Raw genomic sequence first — 23,919 nt, 5'->3', positions numbered from 1 at the left:
ACTAATCTTCTAAAACACATGAGCCGCCGACAACACAGTCCCATCTTTTCCTGGTCTATTGGTTCATCTCAAAAACTCACGCAACGAAGGATCTTCCAGTTTGAGAATCTCATTTCTCGAACTATACTCTCGGTTAAATTAACTAACAAATTACAATAACTGATTTTCTACCGATCTTTACACTCTACCGCTTTCGTAAATTCAATTAAAACTATTAGAATTTCGCTGACAACGCGGATGACATTTAGTTTCGACTATGAATGGAACACGATTGTAGCAAGCCCGAAGTGGCAAGTGTTAACAATTCGTTCGGAAATTATGCACGTGAACCAAGACACCTTGCAGTGCTCATTATATCTGCTGCTTTTACTCTTACTCACTCTCTCTTTAATCTAATACTGTTTCACTTAGCTTCACAGTACTCTAATATTACTTGGATTTAAATTAGAATGTAATTATTATACTTCAAGGGTTTTTAAGATATTTGTTTAAATAATGTCTAAGTGTCTGTGGAATTTCTATAAACGTGGTGTCACATCTACGTATTAATCGAGTGGTAATATTATGCTAATTCTAGGTATTATTAGTTGGATAAGAGGTTGGATATAAAATGTAACATATATAAAGGGTGTGTCGAGTGTAAAGAAGTTCGGCGATGAATTCGGGTGAGACGCTATTAACGAAGTCACGATAAGTACCTTCTTCTAGAAATGCCTCGTTAAACACGAAGAATGAGCGCGCCCGTTTAAAGTTTTCAACGTTGACTTGGCCAACTTCAACTTTCAGACATTCGCGTTTGTCGCTCGGAGCACTCCAACTTCTCGACGATGGCTGCTGCTGCTTTTCTTAGATCGCGCAACTTTCACGGTAACCGAGTGTATCTCGTATCTAAAAATGCATTTCAGACATTTCACGTTATAGTCTATCTTCGCGAGAGATGTATCTGAAGATTTAGAACACGATAAGGTGTCTAACCGAAACAACCACAAAGTGTATGTAATACGATTTGAATAAAGATCAACCCAACGATTGAGCCGTTTATTTTGAGAATGGAATAAGTACTTTCAGTGGCATCAATATTTTTTAACACGTTAGAACGCGAACTCTTAAATATTTCGATTTAAAAGCAAAGTGACTCATGCCACTTTTGGCATTGTTTAAAAGATCCTATTTGAATAAGTTTTATGTTAGGTGTCAAGAATCAAAGGGTAATCAAGAAATGGCCTGAGTATTTCTCACACGTGTACATACACTTTAGATATAGTACCCAACGTTTGAGTTTAGTCTTCCAGTTGCGTGTAGAATCGTTGTATCGTCTCCATCATCGCATACGAATCCGCAAACAGGACGGACGTGTGTTATCTGCGGAAAAGCCTTCTGCGGCCGGTTGAAGTCTCGGGGCCAGTTCGAATAGAAGTGCACATGATGCCGAAGTATAAGAAGGGGTAGTGCGGGAGTAATTACAGTATGCGAGCTGTAACTTCCTATCTGTAAGATCAAAATTACCATCGTGCGGGCGTATCTTGCGCTGCTTCTTTACGGGGGCCTCAGTTACCTCGGGCGTACACTGTTTGCATGTAAACGACGTCCTTACACGTACCGAAGATTAGTTGGGTTCTCGCGTCCGTTTCGTTACCGGAGAAATTACAAACGCAATACTTCGTTCGAAGAAGATAGATAGGTAACTTTCAATCGAATTAACCAACTTGGATTCTATAGATCGCGTCATGATCCGATTCAATTAAATTTCTCTTAGCTGATCTTCTCTATGTCTTTTGAAAATTCAACGAAATATTACAGTAAACTATACAAGCAATTAGACTTTGATATTTAACTTCGACGTATGCAAGTTATTCTCTAACGAGATATACGATCTTTTCCTTTTGGCTCGTAAAATTTAATAAACTTATAAGATTATCCAAAAAGGTTCCATTACGCGAGAAATATAACGCGATAAGAATTCCATACTTGTTAAATCCTAGGAAGAGGTATTGCTTATTCTCTAAGAAACACGAGCGCAGTGATGGAATCCATTTTTATTCTCTTGGGAGAGGAAACGTTTGAGTGGTTCTGACGTACGCAGACGCACGAGAGAATACGTATCGAGATGGAAGGTAGATCGAGGTGGTGTCATGAGCGTAACGATATACGTGCTCCAGCCTTGGGTCTCTAGTTAGGGATTGCCGTCGTATCGCTGATCCGGGCTCGTCTAGGCGTAATGCCGCCCCTGGAAGGCCGGTCACGTCCCCTGCTACCACCATTCCCCGTACCACTCATTCCCTTCGAGCCCTCGCGGACCACACCAAAGCCCACGCTCATCCCCAAACACGGTTCCAAGTACAGATTCTACTCCGCACGAAGAAATCTTCTACGTTAAACCCCTCTTAAGCTCCGATCGATTACAAATTATTGCTTTCGTTTAAATAAAATCGAATTACTGGAAATATTATTCAAAAATCTAACAAGATAATTAGACATTTTCCTCGACATTTATGTCGGCTAGCAACTTCCGTCGGATGGTATAATTTACTATCGTAAATATCACGAAAATCTTTGCGAGAAAGAGAAGAAAAAAATTCTTCCCTTGGCCCGTCTTTTACGAGGCGTCAAACGTTCCACTTCGTTAAGAGCTGGCAACTCGTGCCGGCATTGGCATTAAGTAGTGCAATACGCTTTGCTTGGGTTGGAAAAGGTGGAAGAACGGAAAGAGCAGAAAAAGAAAGAGGAAGTAGAAGTAGTAGTAGTAGTAGAAGAAGAAGAAGAAGAATAAGAAGGTAGAAAGAAAAAGAAGAACAAAAAGTCAGAAGCCTTGGTGAAAGCTAGAAGGGGTGAAAAGAAGCGGGTAAAACTTCTCGTAATTAATACGTAAAACTTTTCCGTGCTTATGTTGGGCGTCACGTGCCACCTTACTCATTGAATGTCAATGATCAAAATCGCTCTTTAATGTAACTCTTTCCGTTGAACGTTAAAACGTGAAGAGAAGTTTAATCGATCGATCTTCTCGAGATATTTTCTTCCAAGGAAACACGAACTTAACAAAGTCGAGTATACTGAACTATTCAAAGGACCTCTTTCTTTCTTTCCCTCTCTCTCTTTCTCTTTCAAATTGTAAAAGCTAATTCTTTCCGCGATTAGCAATGGCTCATTATCCGTGCAATTAGCGCTTGTGTAATGAATTTAAGTGTTTCCTCCTTGGAATTAGCATACTAACTAATCCGGTCCCCTAACCATTCTTAAGCTGCTCTTCCTCAAGTTCGAGTACGAGTTCGCTCATTCTAAGTTCTAACTTTGCTAGTCGTGTTATATCCACAGTCGAATCGCAGCTGTCGGAAAATTAGAGATCTTCGCGCTTAGGCACGGTAAGAAACGTTCAAATATCGAAACGATGAGACTTTTGAATTGACTCTGAAAACAGAAGATTTTTTTATTATTTTTTTGAATGATACAGAAGAAAAAAGAACCGTAGGTAAGGACAGGGTATTCAACCGTAAACTTTCACAAGCAACGTTCATCGTAAAGCAATTTTCTTCTTGGAAAAAGCCGAAAGTCGAAATGGACAGGAACGGTTGAACGGACTGTACACAATGTCCCGTTCATATTCCGATATATTGCCGACTATATCGATGTTTGCGTCTAAGGAATGGGCTATTGTGGGTGGACGGGCGATAGGTGTAAACAAGAAAGGAGAATATCTATCCTCCTCTTTCTTCTCCCCTTCCTCTCCATCCTCCTCTCTTTAGCTATCTTCTTCGTAGGCACCGTATGCCTTGTAGTAGAGGTCAGGCTAAGGCAGACTAGACTGAAGAGAACCGAGGGTGAGGAGAAAGCGTACAAGAGGAAGATGAGGAGAAGGGTGGGAAGAAGAAAGAGAGGGAAGAGGAGGAGGAAGAGGAGGAAGAGGAGGAGAAGAAGAGAGCTACATACACAGTAGCTAGTCGATGTGATTGGCCTTGTGCCAGGGGCCCCTAACGATGCTTTCGAAAGGAGGAGAATCCTACTTCGTCCTCTCCAACGACGAGCCTCCAAAGATACCCCGGGAACAGTGGCGGTGACGCAATGTTGCCGCAATCACATTTTGGCACGCCTCTACCTAGACTATACCCCTTCGGCAAGCACCTTCGATTCCTCGCGGCCCGCTGAATTCGACCGGTATCGAAATCCCCAAGCCAAAGCCCCGTTGCGAAATCGAACACCGACCCGATCAAATCTATGCTGCTATTCTAACTTTACTTCCTATTATTCGCTTAAATTCTCTTCTCAATATTTCAAGTATATCTAGGAAGAATATTATCGTATATTTTGGTAAGCAGCATATCGAAGGATATCGTGTTTAGCGATAGTCAGTTTAAGTGTTCGTCAAAAATAGCAGAAGTGCGATGAAAATTGAGAAGACGTCGCTCGACTTTAATTCCATGCAAAATTGAAATAACCTCCCAACAGCGAAGCGAGCTAGCGTGCTCGAGCGGAACGAATTGAAAAGGTCGAGGAATACAATCAGCATGATTTTAATAATAATATCCCGAGCACGTCTACGCGAAGCTAATAACAATCTTTGCCGATACAAACGTGACACGGTGAAGGTTGGTCTGCTCGCTCGTTTAAATGCGAAGACGAGCAGAAACGGCGGCGTAGAATAAAGTGCCGTGAAATAAAGGAGAGTATCTCTCCCCTTTGGGATGATTCGGTAGGCGCGACGAGAGTTTCAGTGGCTGCGGATGGAGAGTGGTTGTATCTAATTTAAATTCTCGACATAAAAAGCTTGCAGAACGCGAGGAGTGCTCGGGATAGTGTGGATCGCGGCCAAGCCACGTGCGGCTGCGAGATTCATTCCGCTTTACATGGCCGGTCCGTGCCCACCCACTCTTCTCTGCATCCCCCTCGAATTCCCTCTTGGTCCTTTATCTCTCATTCCATCTCTCTCTCTCTCTCACTCTTTCTCTCTTTCTCCCTCCAACTAGGATCTCATCTCCACGCAACCCATTCCGCTTCACGACCCAAAGTATGACCGGAACCCTAATGCCGCAGAGGCTCCCTTTAGGGGAGGAAATCATCCGCCGACGTGAAAGGATGACCCCTCCGTGCCGTTGCTAGCATGAATATCGGTCAAAAACCGAGACTCATGATTCCTCTCTGTTTGACGATTAAAATGGATTACTCGGTAAAAATAACACTGTTAGAATGCAATGAAAAATAACGGGCACCATTTGGATATCAAAATTTACCTACGACTTTTAGTCAACTCATTTTTTCTTAAGTACAAAAAAAAAAGAAAAGAAATGACCTTAAGAAAGAAAAGGAGATGGAATTATAATAAAATCTCTTGATAAAGCGATAAAAATAGAATTGGAAATCTACTTTTGTAATATCATAATCTGCCTCTTAAGGCTATTCAAAGCCTTGCAGAGACAGCATGTTCAGAGGTCATCGGCCAAAATCTCTCTTGGTCCGACTCTCTACCACTGCCCTCATCCCTCCTCCTCCTCCACCTCCTTTCCTCTCTGTCTTTCTAGGACATCGTTCGGTCTAGGAGCTCGGTCTAAAGATGTAACTCACCTCTTACCATCAAGGTAGCAAAGGAGAGTTTCCCATCCTACTAGAATTTCAACCTACTTCAAAGGCCGTCCATTAAAGGCGACTAGCCACACAATCTAGCCAGTAAGATCCTTCAGGACGAAAACTCCAACATCCACGAATGCATAATATTATGCGAGAAGTGCACTGGAATTCTATGGAAAATCATATACATCTTCTTGTTACACACGGCATCATCATGATTTTCACTACGTGCTGAATTTACGACAAGATGGATCTTTAAAAGGTTTTTTCGATACTATTAAAAGGATTTGTCAAATAAATGTCTATTGTTAGATATCGCTGAGCTATCAGATTGTTTCGATTTTTTTCCCCCTTGTTAATTACATTTTGCAATTCAGATCTACAGCACATGAGGCATTAAAAGCGCGTAGAGCATCGATAGAGAATTTCAAGCCATAATTTCGTTTTCGCAAATGCGTATCGCTTTTCGGTACTCTACCCTAATACGCTTTTGTTAACTTTGAAAATCATTCGATATGGCCGTGAGTAGTATCGTTTCGGACTCGATCAGCGAGGAAAATAATGCCCAGCATCATTTACCCTCGTTAACGATCTCTCTTCTATGCGGCCACGTACTACCGGGCTCTATCGATTTCCCTCGCGAATCGCGTTTCCGGTAATTCACGATGCAAGCGCGTGCAATGCATTTACGTCGCTCGTAAACCCGAATTATATGTGTCAAATATTAACACCAGTGCAGACCGCGTCACGGATCGCGAGTCTTATAGATCCGGCTATGCTCATTCGTCATTCATGATGGATAATATTCGATCAGCAGACCCTGCGTATTGATTTAACATCTTTCTGACTTAAAGTTTTATAATCTAATAAAATAATAACTTCGACAACATTTTTTCAGATATATACTATTTGGCAAAGAAAATCAATTTGAAAAAGTGTACAAGAACAAACGAGTAACGCTAAAGGTTGTAACTATTTTCTTTTATTACGATCCACGCGATCTGTGGACATTTAAATGCTGGACTAGTGCGTGTAATAGAAAATATGATAGAGGTAGATACATATAGATAGATATATGTAGGGAAAGAGAGGGAGAGTTAGTACGATAAATCATAGGGTGCACCGACAAAAGGGACCCGACGAAAGGGCCATCGCCATAAACGTATAAAGTAATTACGGCGTTGCATTCGTGGCGGCATAACGGCGCCGGTCGAGCCATTCACGAGGATTCTCGTCTATATGAGGACTCTATGTATCACATATGCGTACGTAATACGTGCGGGCATCCTAGTGAAAACTCCCCGGCACAGTTGCGCGCTGATGTTCGCGTAATTCTCACCCTGCCGAAATCGAGGCGCTTTCGTCGAACGTTTCCACGACGAGGATTATGTTCCATTGCATGCATTATCGGTATAATAACGCGAGCTACCATGAACGCACACACACATATATTTATACGTACATCCATACATAGATAAATGCAACAGAAGGCGCGCCTAGAATCATTCTAACACACGTTCACGTGTACGCGTGCACGCGCTAACCTCACACGTACGTACGTAAAAGCTTTGATTCCTATCGGTAAATCGCGAAATCGTGAATTTTGGCGAATTAACCCACTTGCTGAAGTCGCGATTCCATTCGCGTTCATACGAATGTGATACGGAAATCTGTGTCGGTCGAATGTTATCACTTTACGATCGATGACGTAAGCTCCATGAATATTGGAAGGTACGATCGATTCAAAGTTTAAATTTACTTAACGTTCTGGGGTAGGATCCGCTCTCTATGGTACACAAATATATTATTTATAAAAATATACTTTTTATCTCTCTTTATCTCTTGCCCCCCCCCTCATCGTATGTAGGATAATTCATTTCATGCGATCACAAATCCATTAGGAAGACAATAGAACAAAGTCCCATTAATAGCTTCGACTGTACTCGAAATGATACACTGCTATAGATCATGAAACAGTCAATGTATTTCGAGAACATTTGTTCAACAATGACGAAGTAAAAGCCATTAGAGTAGATTTATCCGGTCGATTTTAATCGACTATCAAAAACCTGTTTCATCTTCGTTAGATGAGTCACACATATTTCATGTGTATTATCGCGATACTTATTCGATGGATAAGCGAAAATAGGAAGGCGACAAGGCAGAATGGAAGATGGGATTCACCAGAACACATTTCTCTTTCCTTCCTTCCTTGCTTCCTCTCTTTCTCTCTCTCTCTCTCTCTATGGCACTGTGAATTTCATCGAGTTACCCACGCGCTCTTTCTTATCCCTCGCTGAGAAATTCTATTCATATTCATACGTGCCCGATTCAAATGCGTATTACGTCTGTCAAAGGTGCAGCGTGCGCGGTACTCGTGGCTGTCCTGAGGAAAAAAAGAGAGAAATTGAGGATGGGTAAGCGATGGGGAAGAAAGGGGAGAGATAGACATGGATGCCTTCGTACTGAAAAAAAGAAAGAGAAGAGTAAAAAAAAAAAATGCAACTTCTTTCTGCTCGAATCCGTCCGGTCAAAGGATGCACGCTATTTTGTTCATGAAAGAAACCTAAATACACTGTCTATAAACATTAATTGATAAAGAATTTGGTAAGGCGATACAATAAATGCTTAAGATATTGTACAACTGTCAAAGAAACTATATTGCACATAAATATCGACATATTGATCGAGGATAAATCAGATCTAATAAAACTATATAAACAGATAATCGCGAACAGACATATTATCGTATCGCGTTTGTAAATCTTTTCGGGATAAATTTCCATCTGTCCTTAAATGCTTCCGACCAAGTAAGAAATCCTTCTTTTCGACAGTTAAATCGAGTGAAAAAATAAGAATACCTATCCGTAGAGCCACGAACAGGTCCGTTTGCTCGCGAACCGATGTATTATGTATACGGAATAAATGGAATAGAGAGGAGCTTCTAGCTTCTTCGGTCCTTCGAAACCAATAGGGCGAGATAACGGTCTTACCATCGAACATATTGCTTGGCCCACGTTTGTGCGTAATCTTCTCTCTTCTACCCCTTTGCCTCCCACTTTTTCTCTTTCTCTCTTTACATCCCAGATTCTTACAGTAACAGATAAGTTCGGACAGGGAAAAAATTGGAAAGCCCAATGTAAACCCTTTCACAGTTTCCGTAAAATTATCAAAGACTGCTGTTGATGTTAAACGTCAACTTTAATAATCCATAAAAGAAAGAACAATTGACAAGAATCAAAATGAAATATCCAAAATTAAACAGCTAGAAATATTAAAATGAATTAGTCAAGAAAAGATAGTTCTGCTTTCTTTAAGATTCTCGGGACAACTTTGCGTAATGGAATACTTAAATGTATATTGTAAGTTTTACAATCCATTCGTAGCAGGAATAAAGAATGAAAGTGCGATTAAACGAGTATAAAGCATGATTCGAAAGATATGGGATCGTAAAAAAAAAGAAAAAGAAAAAGAAAAAGAAAAATGAAAAAAGAAAAAAAAATAGAAAAAGAAGAAGACGAAGGAGGAAAAAAGATGGTAAGATAAAGCGGTACAATCAGGAGCTTTTATTGGAATAGCTTTGACTAGACTCGATTCTCCGATAGTAACGGTCACGGCAGTAGAACGTAACTTGGTACTTGGACTGTACCGGCAAAGTAACGGCTTGCGCTAAGTATCTCAGCATACACATCTTTCCCTGGGCATTTCTCTCCGACTCGCCATCCCACGAATACGCCGTCCTTTCTCTCCTCGCCCTATCCCTTCTTTCTTGGTTCTATCCCTTGAAGCTCCGTTCAGCCCGCTCGTCGTTCCCCAAGCCCCGCTGGGCGTGCTGAAATCGCGCGCTAGGAGGCCGAATGTATTTCTCGAAGGGGCTTAATGTTGGCGAAAGTGGAGGTGCGGCACAATAGTGCCGTTGCTTCGTGGGGTGAGAAGGTGGCCGAGGGGTAAAGGAAGAAGCGTCGAAGTGGTGCGAGCGTAGTCATTGTAGTCAGAGGATGCAGCACAGTCCCAACCATAGACGCTTCTGTGTCCTATTCTTATGTAGGTGTATGTGTACCAAAGAGCTCGCGAGCACGGAATACCAGCTACCCAAAATAAGCATTAAAGTTACTCAAAGTAAGACCTTAGAAATCATTTATCAAGCTTATCCTAAACTGAGTGTTGATGGGAGTTTCTCCAAGTCGTATTTTTTTAGTTTCTCCAGTTTGCATTTGAACGCTGATTAAAAAAAAAAAATTATCGACGACTTTCAATTTCTATTCTCATTCCTTAGTGTCTTCCGAACACATTGGAGTATCTTTTGGAAGTTGGAAACTCTAACGAAAGCTCGGCTAAGGTGAATATTTTACACGTAAATCAAATCTAGGAGGGAATATACGGTGAAGAAAGGGTGGAAGGTTGGAGAAGTGGGAACCTAAATCGAATAGAAGCGGCGCTCGTGCAGCACGCTCAAGCACGACAGCCAGCTCGCTCTCTCAGTCAATCCAGAGACCCTTTTCCACTCTTCCTTTTCTATCTCTCTTCACGAAGCTTCTTCAGTCCTCCAAACTTCCCTTTCTTGTATCCCAACGCTCACCGTTGGGCGTCACGTGCTAGCGGGGTATATTCCTCGAATATCTATCGACTATTGAATTTCTGTCGTGCGGCAACGATGTATCCGTTATCGAGTCTATTTACATCGGGGGATTCAATGCGGTGCTGCAAGCAGCTCCGAATATATGTCATTTTGAGACGCTGCAACTGCATGAAATTATTTTCGGGAAGCTTTTCTACGATCCTACCTTATATAATTTAGATTCTTTTCCTTTGATTACCACTGGGATATCCTAAAAAGATTCGAATCGACGAATCCATGGTGTTTTTTGTTCTTTTGGATAAATCATCTTTTAGTAACTGAAAAATCTCACGCTATTTCTTGCATCTCATTCTCGCTCCCTTTCTTAGCCGGTTGAGAATGATTAATATTCTGATGTAGTCGAACTTTATACATACGGCAGTAGCAGAACAGTACTCAACGGTGGAAAAGCGCTAGCTTGCAAAAGAGTAAGAACGAGGTTAACGCGTAACGCTTCACAGAGCTATCAAATATTCAGTGGCACTTCTTCATCATCTCTTGGTAATACTATCTTTATTTATTTGTTTGCTACCTCGTGTTGTCCTGAGAGAATATAGAGAAAAGCTTTGACGACTTCATGGTGAAACGAGCGAGAAAAAGTCGGTGTATCGCGTTCCTTTTTCTTGTCGCCTGGGAACACTGCCAATAGACTCTCACTCAGATACGATTCTGACTAGAGAAAGGCACGCGTTAAATTAATAAGTTATGAGGACTTTTTCGTCTCCTGGCTCGAGGCCGAATCACTCCGAATACGTGATCATCCCGAGTCTTGTTCGAGATGAACATTTTCTGATCCTACTCTCGTAGCTTTTAGAGAAAAAAAAGCTCGTCAATAACAGGGACACGATGTCGATTGCTGGAACACGGCAATTATCCTCTTTTTACAAGGTATTTGATTATTTGTACAAGACAAAGTATATAAGTATAAAAAATAAAAATAATGAAATATGATAGATGATAAGTTAAATTAAAACAATAGGATGGCAAGTGTATTTAGTGGGTCTCGCGGCAGTGCTTTGACGACAGTCGCTAGATAGCTCTTTCATCCGGTAATTAGCCAGAGAGCTCGAGGAGTTATCACCTGGTACGATCGTGACTCACGTATGCGTGTTCGTGTACGCGCTCGTTCGTTCGTTCATTTGCTCTCGTCTAACGAGAGAGCTAGAGCTCTCCATTCGGTTACGCGCGATATCGTCTACTCTTGTCTTTAATTAATTAACACCGTCCTCGAATAATAATTATCGAAATGAAAGATGGTATCTCGATCAGCTTATTTATTGGAACGATCCGATAAAGGATCTACCAACATCGTTCGGAACCGCCACCACCAGAGCTCGTCGCAAATGTTCTCTATCTTTCTCTCAACGCATACACACACACACACACACAATTTCGCAGCACGCAAGCGCGCGACATGTACGTAGTAGGAAGAGAGATACGTAAGCTCGCTTCTCGGTCGTGCTGCTGGCCGGTAGCGATATCTAAACGCGGCTCTACCCTCGCGTAATTGATTCATAAATTAATTTGCTCGAGCAAGCTCATATTTACGGCTTTTAATTACACCTAGTCTAACGTATCCTGTTCCCATTTCATGGTCGAGCACGCTGCGCTTCCACCATGAAGACATCTCTCTTCGCGAGACACATTTCGTCTTTGTACAATGTCCAAAGACGAACGTTCTCTTTCAATTTTAATGATTCTTCTTCTAACTTATCTTTTCATCTTTCCCATATCCTTATCACATTCGGTTTCGAACTATACCTCATAATTTATTAGATTCTTTTTACTACGGCGACACCTTGCTAAATCATTGCGAATTCAAGTCATATAACTCTAATGAAAATAATGATATATAATATAATAAAGAGTAGGATATTTTTCGTTTAGTAACTGTAAGAATTCACTTGGCATGCAATCCATGAAATATCGGGTGGGTAAAAGTTATGTGTTTCTGGCTAAAGCAACCGATTCAATTACGCCCTACGCTGTGATTCGGAATAGGCACGAAAGCTCTCGAATATACGAGTAGTTCTACTAGGTGGCGGTGGAAACAGTCATGGCAAGAGAGGAAAAGAGAGAAAAAGGAAAGTGGAGAGAGAATCGAAGAACGAAGCCCCCCTCATAGGTCGATTCCAGACTCGTTAGACCGGTACAAACCACAGAGCATGGGCTCTGCCATGGTGAAACATGTGGACCTACCCTAGAAACATATATATATATGTATATATATATAAATTTCTATACATGTGTATACACATACACGTACACCTACGTCCCTTTGCATTTGAGCTTTCCTCCGATATTAAAGCTGGGGCAATGGGATTGCGACGATTGGTGGCGCGCAACTACCTGCCTGCTGGCCGCTCTACCGATAATTATGTGCCAATTAAATTTAACGACTGTCCATTATTCCGTTTCGCGAGTACAACGTGAGCAGCCCACCTACCAACCGTTTTCTCGATCTGATTCGATACTACTTCTCCCCTCTCTATATATCTCTATCTCTTTTTCTTCTACCCTAGCCGAACCAATGCATCGGTAGCAACTATCCTACATCGAAATCCAATTACTTTTTAATATCGCTCGGACGAGCCTGGAATCGAGTCGCTTTTTGCGGATTCCATTCCGCGTAGGAAATTCGTACAGGGAGGTAAAACTGCAAAAGATTCGTGCCAGAGAATAAATGGTTCGAGTCCCTTTCCTTCTCTCCAACACCTTCCTATTCCTTTCCGTGTACATCGCTTGTCAGAATCTTTCTAGCCCGTTTATTCCGGACGATTCGACCGAGCTACGACCGAAACGACCAATTTTTCTTTCATTTACAGACCTTGTCCCGCATACAAAGTGTGCGTGACGTCGCATGAAATATCCTTCAAACTCTCACACATTACTCTCTCTCTCTCTCTATCCCTATCGACACCCGTTTTTCCCCATAGCTGTCTTTGTTTCTCTCGATCTCTCTGTGTAAACGTTTAAATCGCTTTTAAAACTATATCCTCGCGCGAGCAGTCGAGCTTGACGCCCGCTCTTTTGCTACTCATCAAGAATTCAAGCGTTTCGACCACAGATTAACCCGTTCCACGATTTCTGTTTGCTACCCGTTTTCCTGCTCCATTAAAGAAGGAGTGAGGGGAAAGCACCGCTTCGACTCGTTTTTTCACTCTCTCAGCCTAATTACCATCACTAATTTAAAGAAATATTCGATGCTCCGCATTTACGCGCGGTTAATGCAATTATTTGCTGAAACGGGGTTTGATCGTGTCGACCAGTACACACCAAAGCTAAAAGTTTCTCTTCTTTCGCAAATAACCTATCGAATGTTATTTTTTGCCAGAATTAATCGTTCATAGCAAACGTTTGCTTTTTATACGTGTAAGTAATCCAATTACTATAGGTACGATCAATAATTAATCAATTTGATCGTCCTCCGGTTAATTTTCATTATTTTTCTAATGCCTTATTTCGTGAAACCAGAGGACCCAATGATGAAACGAACGAATCGTTTCAAAATACATCGACTTTGATTTCAATTAATTATATTAAAACAGTTATTTCCAATCATGCGTATCTTGTTAAGAATTTATTCTCTTACACGTTTCGATTAAAACAGCACGCCGAGAATCGACGATGCTCAGAACGCGCGCTCCGTTATTCTCGTACTGGACTTAATTACGTATCGACAATCAGTCCGAAATACGAAGAGAAGCGTAACTCTTAACACGAAATGAGCTTGATACTGTACTTCTAACATCAAGTTCGAGGACTCGTTGGGGGAACGTGGAACGTCGGAGTTGCGGATACTAGGACGAGTCGGTAGGGTGAGCACCAACACAGAGTGACCACTAAACACCTAACAACCAACAATTGCAGCCAACATCGAACACTGATAAACCAATGAAACTAAACCAACCACAAGTCACATTGTAACGGAGCTCAGCGAACACTGAAGACAATATCCAACGACGTACGTATACATATACGTGTATATACATACATCTATACATACATACATATATACATACATACATATATGTATAAGTACCAAATGCAAAATATGAAGTAACGTATAAAATACAACAACGAACGCGAAGAATGCTGCTTCGAATCTAGGGACAAGAAAATATTGAATGAACAATTAAATTAATAATATCTCGAGATAAGCATTCTTCGGTTGACGTTTAACCATTCGTTATCTCGCAAGAATCTCTTCTTGCGCATAAATGTTATTATAACATCAAGTTTTTCAAGATATTAAAACATCGAGGAACACTAATTATTGTGAAACACGTGAAAACGTAAAAGTGATACAGTCCAACACATTTAATAAGGATGACAAATCTTCAGAGAGATACCGAGTAGGGGTTATGGTGTGACGTACCACATCGAATACATTGAGAACGTGGTTCGCGCGGACGACTCTAGTAGTGGTAGTTGTTGTTACATTGTGTGTTGTGGACGTGGCAAGAAGAAGAAGAGATGGAGGAGGTGTGCGGCGCCCCCGGCCAGCCGGTCGCCCGTCACACCCTGAAACAGAATAAGGCTGTCACTCCCCATTGAAATCGCCAATCACTCCGTACCTCAATATCGCCTGTAATCAACAATCTAACAATATTTTGCACAACACAAAAAAACATTTAATAAACTTCCTATTACCGTAGAAAAACGAGATCTATATTTTTTCCGTTTTTGCTTTTATCTTTTTTTTTTTTGGTCGCTTTCATTTCCTTTTGTTTTCACAACACAGCAAAATAATAGATCTAAATTGGAAAATAGGAAAGCGATTTCGTTTATATTTTCGTGAATGGACGGCATTCGAATAGAGACAACAAAGCTTCTACGCCGAATGAAATTTACAACATCGATCTACCACCTCCAGCACTTTGCGGAGTATGCCTGAAAGGAATTAAGCGGAATCAAAGTAGTCGAATTCGTTTTCGAGTCTCGAAATCGAATTCCATCCTACTATTCCGCGTCGCTCTTTTCCGCTTTTTATTTTCGGGGAATTCGAATAGCCGTGAGAAGGGGAAAATCGATCGCGTTTGTTACGATTCGACTTTTTTCGGTTACCTATGTATATACCCATAGTCGATACACTTCCGTTGCTTCGTATTCTCATAGAGAGTTAGAGTACCGGCGTGAAGTCGTATTCGGCTCGAGGATTGGTAGCCGAAAAAAGGGGCAAGGTTTTATATCGAGAAAAAGGGGATTTCGGATTTGCTGGACCGTGTCCACCCATTGCATCGTTTACGTCCAATACAAACAAACGAGCTAGATAGAAGGACATACTGAGGGAAACAGAGAGAAAGGGAGAACAGAGAGAGAGAGAGAGGGAGAGAGAGAGAGAGAGAGAACTAAAGGGCTGAGAAACGGGAGCACCGACCGGGATTTTAACGTCGAGCACACTCGTTTCGAGTCGATAGGTCCACTTCGGCTGCTTGGGAACCAGTCGACATGGTCCAGCAACTTCTCTTCCTCCTCGATTCTACCCTTTTCCTCTAACAGCTAAACCATCATTTTTGAATCCATAAAGAGGACGATCTACCGTCCCTACCGATTCATAAATATCGGTTCAAATCGAGAGAACCTGGATAAACGTTCGCTTGGATATGCAAACTTTACTTTACAGTAAATCCCACAAGATGACTGCGTACGATGTTCATCATAAAAAGGAAGGAGGCGTCGAAGGGATTCTCTTGACCTTCCATGTGTTTCTCTCGGCATACTTTTTCTCTCTCATGAGATACACTACAATTTCAAGCTACGGTCCTAGCTCGTCTTTTTAGCTATGTATCACCCTTGTTTCCCTTTTTACCTTCCTTTCCATCTCTCGCATCCTCCCTCTCTCTTTCTCTTTCTCTCTTTGCGATTCTAGGGCTCTGGTATTATTAAAATCATTATTTCCGTCCGTCTCTCAGTATTCATACTGAAATAAATAAACTGTACGCGGCAGGGGAAAACGTAAGAGAGAAAAGGAGAAAAAGAGAGGGAAAGAGAGAGAGCTGTATTACTTTCAAGGGACGCGGGAAATGGGCTCGCGTATATACCAGGAGACCTTGCAAATGTACAGAAACGAATAGGCGGAAATATTACGAGCAAAAAGAGAGAGAGAAAGAAAAGGGAAAAGCATAAGAAGAAAATGGAAGAAGGAAGAAGAAACAAGAAAGAGAGAAGGAAAAAGAGTGACAGAAAAGGCGTTGCTGAGTTCACTTTGTATGCAGGGAAGAGTACCGGAAGATCGAGCGACCAAAGAAGTTGCATCATATATATGTACATTAGTACTATTATCTTTAGTCTTGATTTTTTTCACGATTAAAGTTAACAACTGGATTTTTAAGTTTTACATCTTTCTAATAGTAGACACGACGAGACTAGTTGTGAAGATTGGTGGTCGAAAGTATCGGGTTTTATTGTTCAAGTAATACGAAATATTCGTGCAATGTTATTCTCGGTATTGGAAAGCAGAATTCAGTTGAAATGCGATCATTGATTTATTGCTTTTGAAATAGAACATATCGAATTAAAAGAACGTGAAAGAACAAAGTTAGATAACAGCTAACATGGTGCTAGGGTATTTGAATTCGTAGACGTCATAACCGTTTGATAGTAATCGTATGTAATGAAAAAAACAACTGTCACGGAATCTACATCTAGGTGAGTGCGTCTTATTTTCATGCTCGTGCACTCGTGGCGAAGATAACGAATGATAGAAGTCGAAATAGCGCCACACCTTCACGAAAACGAAATACGCGTACTCAATCCTAAATCCTACCGGCTGGTTGGTTGGTTGGTTGGTTGGTTGGCTGGCTGGCTGGCTGGCTGGCTGGTTGGTTGGCAGGTTGGCTGGTTGGTTCCTGTAGCGAGCCTTGCACATACGTGTTTGCGTTGCGAAAGCGCCATTCCAAGCGGAACTAACGGTAACGAACGGTTACGAACGTAAGGGACCGGTTCGTAGAGTAAACGACATTTCACTCGAGTAACGTCATGCTCACACCAGCCAGCCAGCAGCTGAGTAAGAGGAAATAGAGGGAAAGAGATAGCGATAGGTTGGATGGACGAGTGAATCGGTAAGAAGCGTAAGTATGGATCAGTGATGCTCAAACTTGAAACACTAATGTTCATGTAAATAAGAGAAAAAGTCTAATGACTAAAATATCTCAAAGAATCGAATGTTGAATAGTCCGAAGTTAGAAGTTTCGAGTCTGCACGATCAATAGAAGATGTTTCTCTTCCTTTTTCTATCTCTGTCTCAGATATACTAACGATCCTGATAAAAGGATTAGAAGAGTACACGTTCATGGTCGAGATAAAAGTGTATCGTGAAGTTCCCGAATGACGCGGACGATTCCAGCGCGCAATGGCCTGCGACATCTCCAAACTCCTGGCAGCCCCAGCGCACTGAGTGCGTTTCACTAGTTTATAGCATGCTCGTGGTTTAACGGATTCCGGGCGTTGGGTAGTACCTCTCTTGCAATACACCATCATCCACTCGCTGGCAGGCAAGCGTTGTTGCTTCGAGAGGGCAGTCGGTTCTTCGCATTGCACTACCTCTCAGAGACCAATGGCGGTGCCTGCCTGCATCTGCATCGAGCCAGAGCGCTCGGATAGTAAATTACACGTTGACTAGAACTGACAACCGCAATGCGTGCCATACGCGGCCGTCGTGTACGGATCTCTTCTCGTTCTCCCTCTCTCTATCAATCTCTCTCTCTCTCACACTCACTCACTCATTTCCTGTACCAGACGGCGTGTGTTTATGCGTGCGCAATCCTCCTACACTTTCGACCGAAATAGACCGCAGAGTGAATTATAGATCAAGTATCTCATTAAAGACGTAAGGAACGAAACTCTCGTTTACGAGTATTCAGTGGCGGATTTAGTACTTGAGAGGCCCCAGTGCAATTCAATTTTAAGGCCCCCTCTAAATAACTAACTCCTAATATTAAATTAAAATTTTATTCGGTAATGGTAATAAAGATGAGTGTAAAAATTAAAAATGAAACAATTTGTCTTCTTCTTTTTTTGAAACTTAATTGTGGAATTAGAAGACCCTTCGATTTAATCATATTTCCGTGGTAAGACTCTAAAGATTTTGCTTGCTCCGACATATTAAATATTTTAGATATAAGTAAAAATTTGTTATATAAATTCAATTATTCCATAAACTGTATAATCTATTGTAGATACAATGCGGATGCACCGTGTACCCTGCAATTGAAAATTGGATCGTTTATATGTATTATACTTTTCAATTTTAAATGATAAGATTAACATGTAAATTTCAAAGCACTTGAATGCACAATGAAACACTGCAAGGTTGAATATATACATATACATGTATCTCAACCTACTAACGTACCGTAGCACCTATAAAAAGAGAAATGTGCGCAAGCGCACGTGCGCACCTTTGCGCCGTTTTTTCTTTCCGGAAGAAGACGGCGGCGTATTACAAAATCCCACCACTGGGCTACTAGCATAGACCTCGTCGACATTGACTAGGCTGCTCGCCTTCGTACACGTGGGTATCAGTGCCAAACACCGGTAGTTATGTATATTAGGAGCAGTAAAACTGATGCAAATTTATTTCGAAATTCTGCGCCGCTCTCGTAAAATCGTTTTAAAACTACCCTCGTAAAACGATTTGAGACCTTCTCTCTCTGTTCTTCTTCTTCTTCTTCTCTTCTTCTTTTCCCTCTCGCTTACTTCGACGTTACTTTTCTGTCTCTTTCTTTCTTCTTTGCTCCCACGGGAAGTACCGCTTCGAGGCTTCAAGCCGGAAAGGCGTATCACGTCTTAAATAAATCGTTCACTTTCCGCCTTTAAAGCAACGACCTTTTCTATCGACGTCGTAGAAATACCTATAGCAGTAGTAGTAGTAGATACGATAGTTTTTCCTTATATCTTCACTATTCATTTTTATTTATTTTATTTTTAGTTTTCTACATGATTTGAAGAATATGGAAGGAAAATTAATTAAAATTTGTAGACTTAAGGTATACCTAAGAAGTAAGGAATATACTTGAAACAATCGATCGCGAAAAGACAATTTGTCCCGGAAGCAAATGAGGAACTTTGCCGTTCATTTGAGATCGTGTAAGAACGAGAGCGAAAGAGAAGAAAAGAGAGAGAGAGAGGGAGAGAGGGAGAACTCGTGGTCGTTGAAGAGGAACGAAAATTTAAGGGTAGCCATATATTATCGCGATGAAGGGATTGTCTGAGGTTAACTGCCAGACCTTTGTAAGAGAGAGAAAGCGCGCACGTGCTAGAATAAAAGAGAGAGAGAGAGAGAGAATGAGGAAGGTGGAACGAAGAAAGGTTGAGGTTGCGCTATGAATATGCCGCCATTAGTCACACGCCGAATCGCGCCATAGAAAGAGAAATAGGTGACACGAGTTTCGCGGAATTGCGCGCCCAATTGGTATCCCCAGGGTAGGTAGCTGCTAGCCCACGGGAGTAACGCGAACAATTCTTCGTGAATGCACATTTGTCCCACCTCCCAAACGATGAAATCTTTCGCCATTAGGCGGGCTACTGCCTGGTATATACCCCCACCCTTCGATTCTTTTCAGTTATTGGGGATGGGAAATGGTTGTAGAAGGGGATAGGAAGAAGTCCTACCTAAAAGCTCGGTAAAACTTGCTCAAATCGGTGGCAAGAAGAAGAATACTAGGATGTTTCTCTAGTCCAGAAACTTTAACAATATTACCAAAACGTCCCTTCAACGCTATCCTTCCAACCGCTATCCAAATTCTCTGTCCTGTCAGAAAGCTTGCTCGTTCGAAACATTAGCTCTCTAAGCGACGACCCTGTCACCAACAGACTCTATCGTTATATCTCAAAAGGCAGCAATGAAACGGTTAACTAAATTACTATATGTAACCTGTCACTCGCAGGATTCCTTCTCATTTCTCTCTCTCTCTCTTACTCTTTCTCTTGGATACAAGTTACCTCTGTCAATGAGTTCTATCCCACTCCCATGAATAGTCAGATGTTCTCCCGCTTTGGATATGATATTCAACGTTTGGAAAAGGCTTGAAAGCACTTTGCACGCGATATTCTTGTAAACGAATAGAGAGCAGATTTAGACTATAATGAAGGAGAGAGAAAGAAATGGAGAATCGCGTCCGTGACTGGCTACATTCGTGTACTCTCTGGTTGATGTAACAACCATAAACGTGGCTCGTTAGTGTCAATAGTTATAACCGCAGAATTGCTATCTCTGGAAATGCTCAATTTTAAAATCAACCGGCGCGAAAGCAATTCGACGTTATTTCCGGATTAATTTAATAGACTTAAGATTATGCCCAACGTTTTATTTCAAGCTAATTTGATGCTACAGTAAAAAGTATTTGCTTCGATGACATCATATTTGACGCCAAAATGTCGTATCGGGTGCACTGTGTCTCAACGAGGAAGGTTCGCATCTCGTTCCACGGATAATATCGTCTACCTTGGCCGTGATTAAACGAAAGTTTGTTTCCGTTGGCTTCAACGTCTTGTTGATCGTTTTTTGAAGCCTGTTGGTATTGAACCAAAGTTCCTCTTCGCCGTGGTTGTTCGTGATCACTTTAATACCACTGACGTATTGTAAGATTTCCTCGTCTTGACGGATGATAACGACGTTCTCAGGGGCGAATGGTTTCTCAATGTCCCAACAAGCGATCGCGGTTAATTGGACGAGCTGAAAAAATATGACACCTCGTCGGGAGGTTGCCTGTACGCCGGCTTGGCTCGCTCGTTTGTAATTCGAACGAAATATAACTGGTTCACGGAATTCGCTCTCCTTTAATGAAAGCGTGTCCATAAATTTCTGGTAATAACTAGCGAGCGAGTTGAAATATAGATATCTGAAAGTATTACGAGTTTTTTATTAGCGAGAAGAAAAAAGAAAAGAAAAAAAAGAAGGGAACGTTCGATCAAAACATTCAGGCTCTCAATTTCAACATATGTAAATATCGTGCGTCGCCGATCATGAAAAGGGCAAAGTGAAATTGTCCATGAGAATATTTTGTAACTACCAAATACCGGTTCTTATGGTCTTGCGAAATAAGATGAAGTTAAAGAAAAGAGCAGCCTTGAGGGCCAGCGTTCCGTGACGAATGTTTAATAGCGCACCTGTGATTGTAAAATCCGATTGGCGAAAGAGACATGCCAAGGGTTCCGTCGGTCAGATCGAACGATTCCCCAGCAATCGTAATGTTCATGGCATCCTCGTCGGGGCCAAAAGCGTTTCCAGCAGTATTCGAAAGTCGCCAGGAGCGATTTTTATAGAGGTCATAAATTAAAATGCCGTTCTGATCAACGTCGGCAACGTAGAGGTAAGCGTCAAGGCACGTTAGACCAACTTCCACGATTGGTGTAACTAAAACTGACTTCCCATTTAGAACCTGATCATCAGGCACTATGTATTTGTGGATCAATTTATCTGTATTTAAATCAAATATCAGGATCTTCGTTGGACAGACAACATTTTTTCCTATCCTTCCAACATCCACAACCCATAATCGATCGCATTCGTCTATCTGAACATTTTATACTCTAGTTTATAATAATATTACCAAACATAAACTGTGTAATGATTTTTAAACAACATTGTGTGAATAAAAAGTTGAGATAAATATAACTTAAGCATTTATAAATAATTATCTTATAAAAGAAAAAAAGAAAAGTATAGAGACAATAAATAGAGTTTTCACTTATAATATTTAGCTCAACTTTTTTGATTCAACATTTACAGATTTCCTAGATATTTACCGCCAATCTATACACGGATATGAGACTGTCACAACCGGACGATGCCGTGTGCCATTCCCAGCTAGGATAAGGAATCAACAATGGACCACCTGGCCCATTAACGTTGCTCACCACAGAAAGAACAATCGGAGTACCGTCTAACCATTGCGGACTTGTGACGAAAGCTCGTCCACGTTTGTCAATATCAATGTCTTGAGTAAATGGATTGCCAAGAGTGAAATTTCTTCCGGTCAAACTAACAGCTGGATGAATCCAATCCAGATACTTCCATTGATAAGCAACCTCCAGATTAAAACTTTTGATAGGACCGAACAATCCGAGGAAAAATAAAATCAAACTCAATGAGGTTTCCATTGCTCCAACAACACTTTGTTATAACAAAAAAGAAAAGGAAAGAACTTCAATTGCCTGCTTGTTTTTATTTCAAATGACAATGGAGAGCAGACTTTATAAGAATCTTGGCCTCGACTGTGTGTGCGATCGGAACAACACTACATCGCACAGTGGTAAGTAAATATTCTCGACAGAAACGTAGATCATTTCTCCAGTAATGGTAACAGCATTGAGCCCCACTACCGCTACCACCACCACCACCACACCACCATCTGTTCAAACGTCATCTTCACTTTAATTACCGGATATATTTATAATTAGATTATACAAACTATGAGTCAATTTAATGGAATCGTTTAGTTTAAAAACCATTGAGCATGAGCGAGAAAAAAAATTCGTTTCATTTAAACTTATAAAAACCTAAAATTGTTATACGTATGCAAATATAAAATTAAAAAAATAATAGAAAATTAGAGTAAAGTACTTTAATCGTAGAATTTCGAGGAAAAATGTAACAGATACGAAAACATTTTATACAGTTTTTTATTTACAGTCAAGTTTGAGAGTACACTTATTTAATTTCAAACAATTACACTTCATATATTCGATAAGAAGGATTCATGCGAAGGTACAATAATTTATAATGAAATTAAAATAATTCAAAAGTAAAAGGTGCGAGGTTAAGAAAAAAGATAAACGTGGTAGAGAGAAAGTAAGCAGAGAGTATCAGTGATACCTTTGACTGAAGGCTATCACTTAAATTAGCAAGGATGCTCCCGTAAGATTACCTTCCTTTGATCATAGCCTGCTGTCAAAGCAACGGCTTTTGGACGTGCCAAGGGAAGTAGGTCACATTACGAACCCAAGTGTTCGCGTTGGTATTTTTTCTTTTTATTTTTTATTCATTTTTTATCTTTTTTTCCGTTTTGTTTTTTGCACGTGCATATTCTCCGAATGATAACCGATAACCTTTGAAACGATAACCTTTGACGTTATCGCTTGCACACGTACGGCAGAATGTTAACGTCCGTGATTTCCTTTATCCGAGTTAGGCATCAAAAACAAAGCTGAATTTTTCTCGTTCCTAATCTTCGGTAGATTTTCATATTTTACAACTTGCAATAATTAATCATAGGAAACAATGATACGTTTAGGCTGTACTAACGAAAGAATTCAACTTAGTATTTAAAAACTAATAAGAAGTTTCTCGGTTTAAGCGAAACTCTTTTTAAACAGCAGCTGTTATACCGCGATCACGCAATGTGGCTATAAGCGTGTTTGTGTATGCATCTGTGTGGGAAGAGTAGTAGTACTACGCTTTTCATCGCTACAAGCAGAGTCGAATTTTTTTGTCGGCCCGGTCTCGAGGTTTGAATTGCATTACGCGCTTTTGCCTGTATCCGAGAGAGAAAGAGAAAGAGAAAGAGAAAGAGAGAGAGAGTGAGAAAGAAGCAAAACTACATTTGCCGAAGAGAAGTGGAAACCATAAATCATTTGGCCAGTCACGTTTAAGCTAAACTAGAAGACAAATGGCTGGCTAATTTCAATTTTAATGCGTGGATCCGAAAGGTATTGCGTTAGTCCGGATTGGATGGTTTTTGGTATCATTTTAAGGGATACTTCTCCCTCTCTCAATCTTTCTTTTTCTGATATTGAATAGG

At 40.9% G+C, this 23,919-nt stretch overlaps 2 protein-coding genes across 4 annotated transcripts in view; both read right to left on the bottom strand.

Moving 5' to 3' along the window:
- Positions 1-23,919, bottom strand: part of LOC122514038 (CUGBP Elav-like family member 4) — a 486,258-nt gene that overhangs the window by 331,513 nt on the left and 130,826 nt on the right. For 2 of the 3 annotated variants that reach the window (XM_043630651.1, XM_043630654.1), the window contains one exon: positions 14,553-14,698. The exons of the other annotated variant lie outside the window; for it this stretch is intronic. The gene's annotated coding sequence lies outside the window, so the exon portion shown is untranslated. The remainder of the gene's footprint in view (positions 1-14,552; positions 14,699-23,919) is intronic. 3 annotated transcript variants of the gene reach the window in all.
- LOC122513948 (protein yellow-like) lies at positions 20,470-22,279 on the bottom strand. The gene is made up of 3 exons (XM_043630486.1): positions 21,926-22,279; positions 21,287-21,693; positions 20,470-21,018 (listed from the first exon to the last, which is right to left on the bottom strand). The coding sequence occupies exons 1-3, from the start codon at positions 22,277-22,279 to the stop codon at positions 20,535-20,537; spliced, it is 1,245 nt and encodes a 414-aa protein (XP_043486421.1). The 3' UTR covers positions 20,470-20,534.

Source organism: Polistes fuscatus, unplaced genomic scaffold, assembly GCF_010416935.1.
Source record: "Polistes fuscatus isolate 324 unplaced genomic scaffold, CU_Pfus_HIC Scaffold13, whole genome shotgun sequence".
Taxonomy (NCBI): Eukaryota; Metazoa; Arthropoda; class Insecta; order Hymenoptera; family Vespidae; genus Polistes; species Polistes fuscatus.
This window is presented reverse-complemented; position numbering and strand designations above follow the sequence as displayed.

What these genes read in the sequence shown, in the direction of transcription:
- LOC122513948 (XM_043630486.1), bottom strand. Translation starts at nt 22,279, where the DNA reads ATGGAAACCTCATTGAGTTTGATTTTATTTTTCCTCGGATTGTTCGGT. An exon ending in TATCCGTGTATAGATTGGCG is followed by an intron (nt 21,694 to 21,925) that starts GTAAATATCTAG and finishes TAAAATGTTCAG; the next exon opens with ATAGACGAATGCGATCGATT. An exon ending in ATCGGATTTTACAATCACAG is followed by an intron (nt 21,019 to 21,286) that starts GTGCGCTATTAA and finishes TAATACTTTCAG; the next exon opens with ATATCTATATTTCAACTCGC.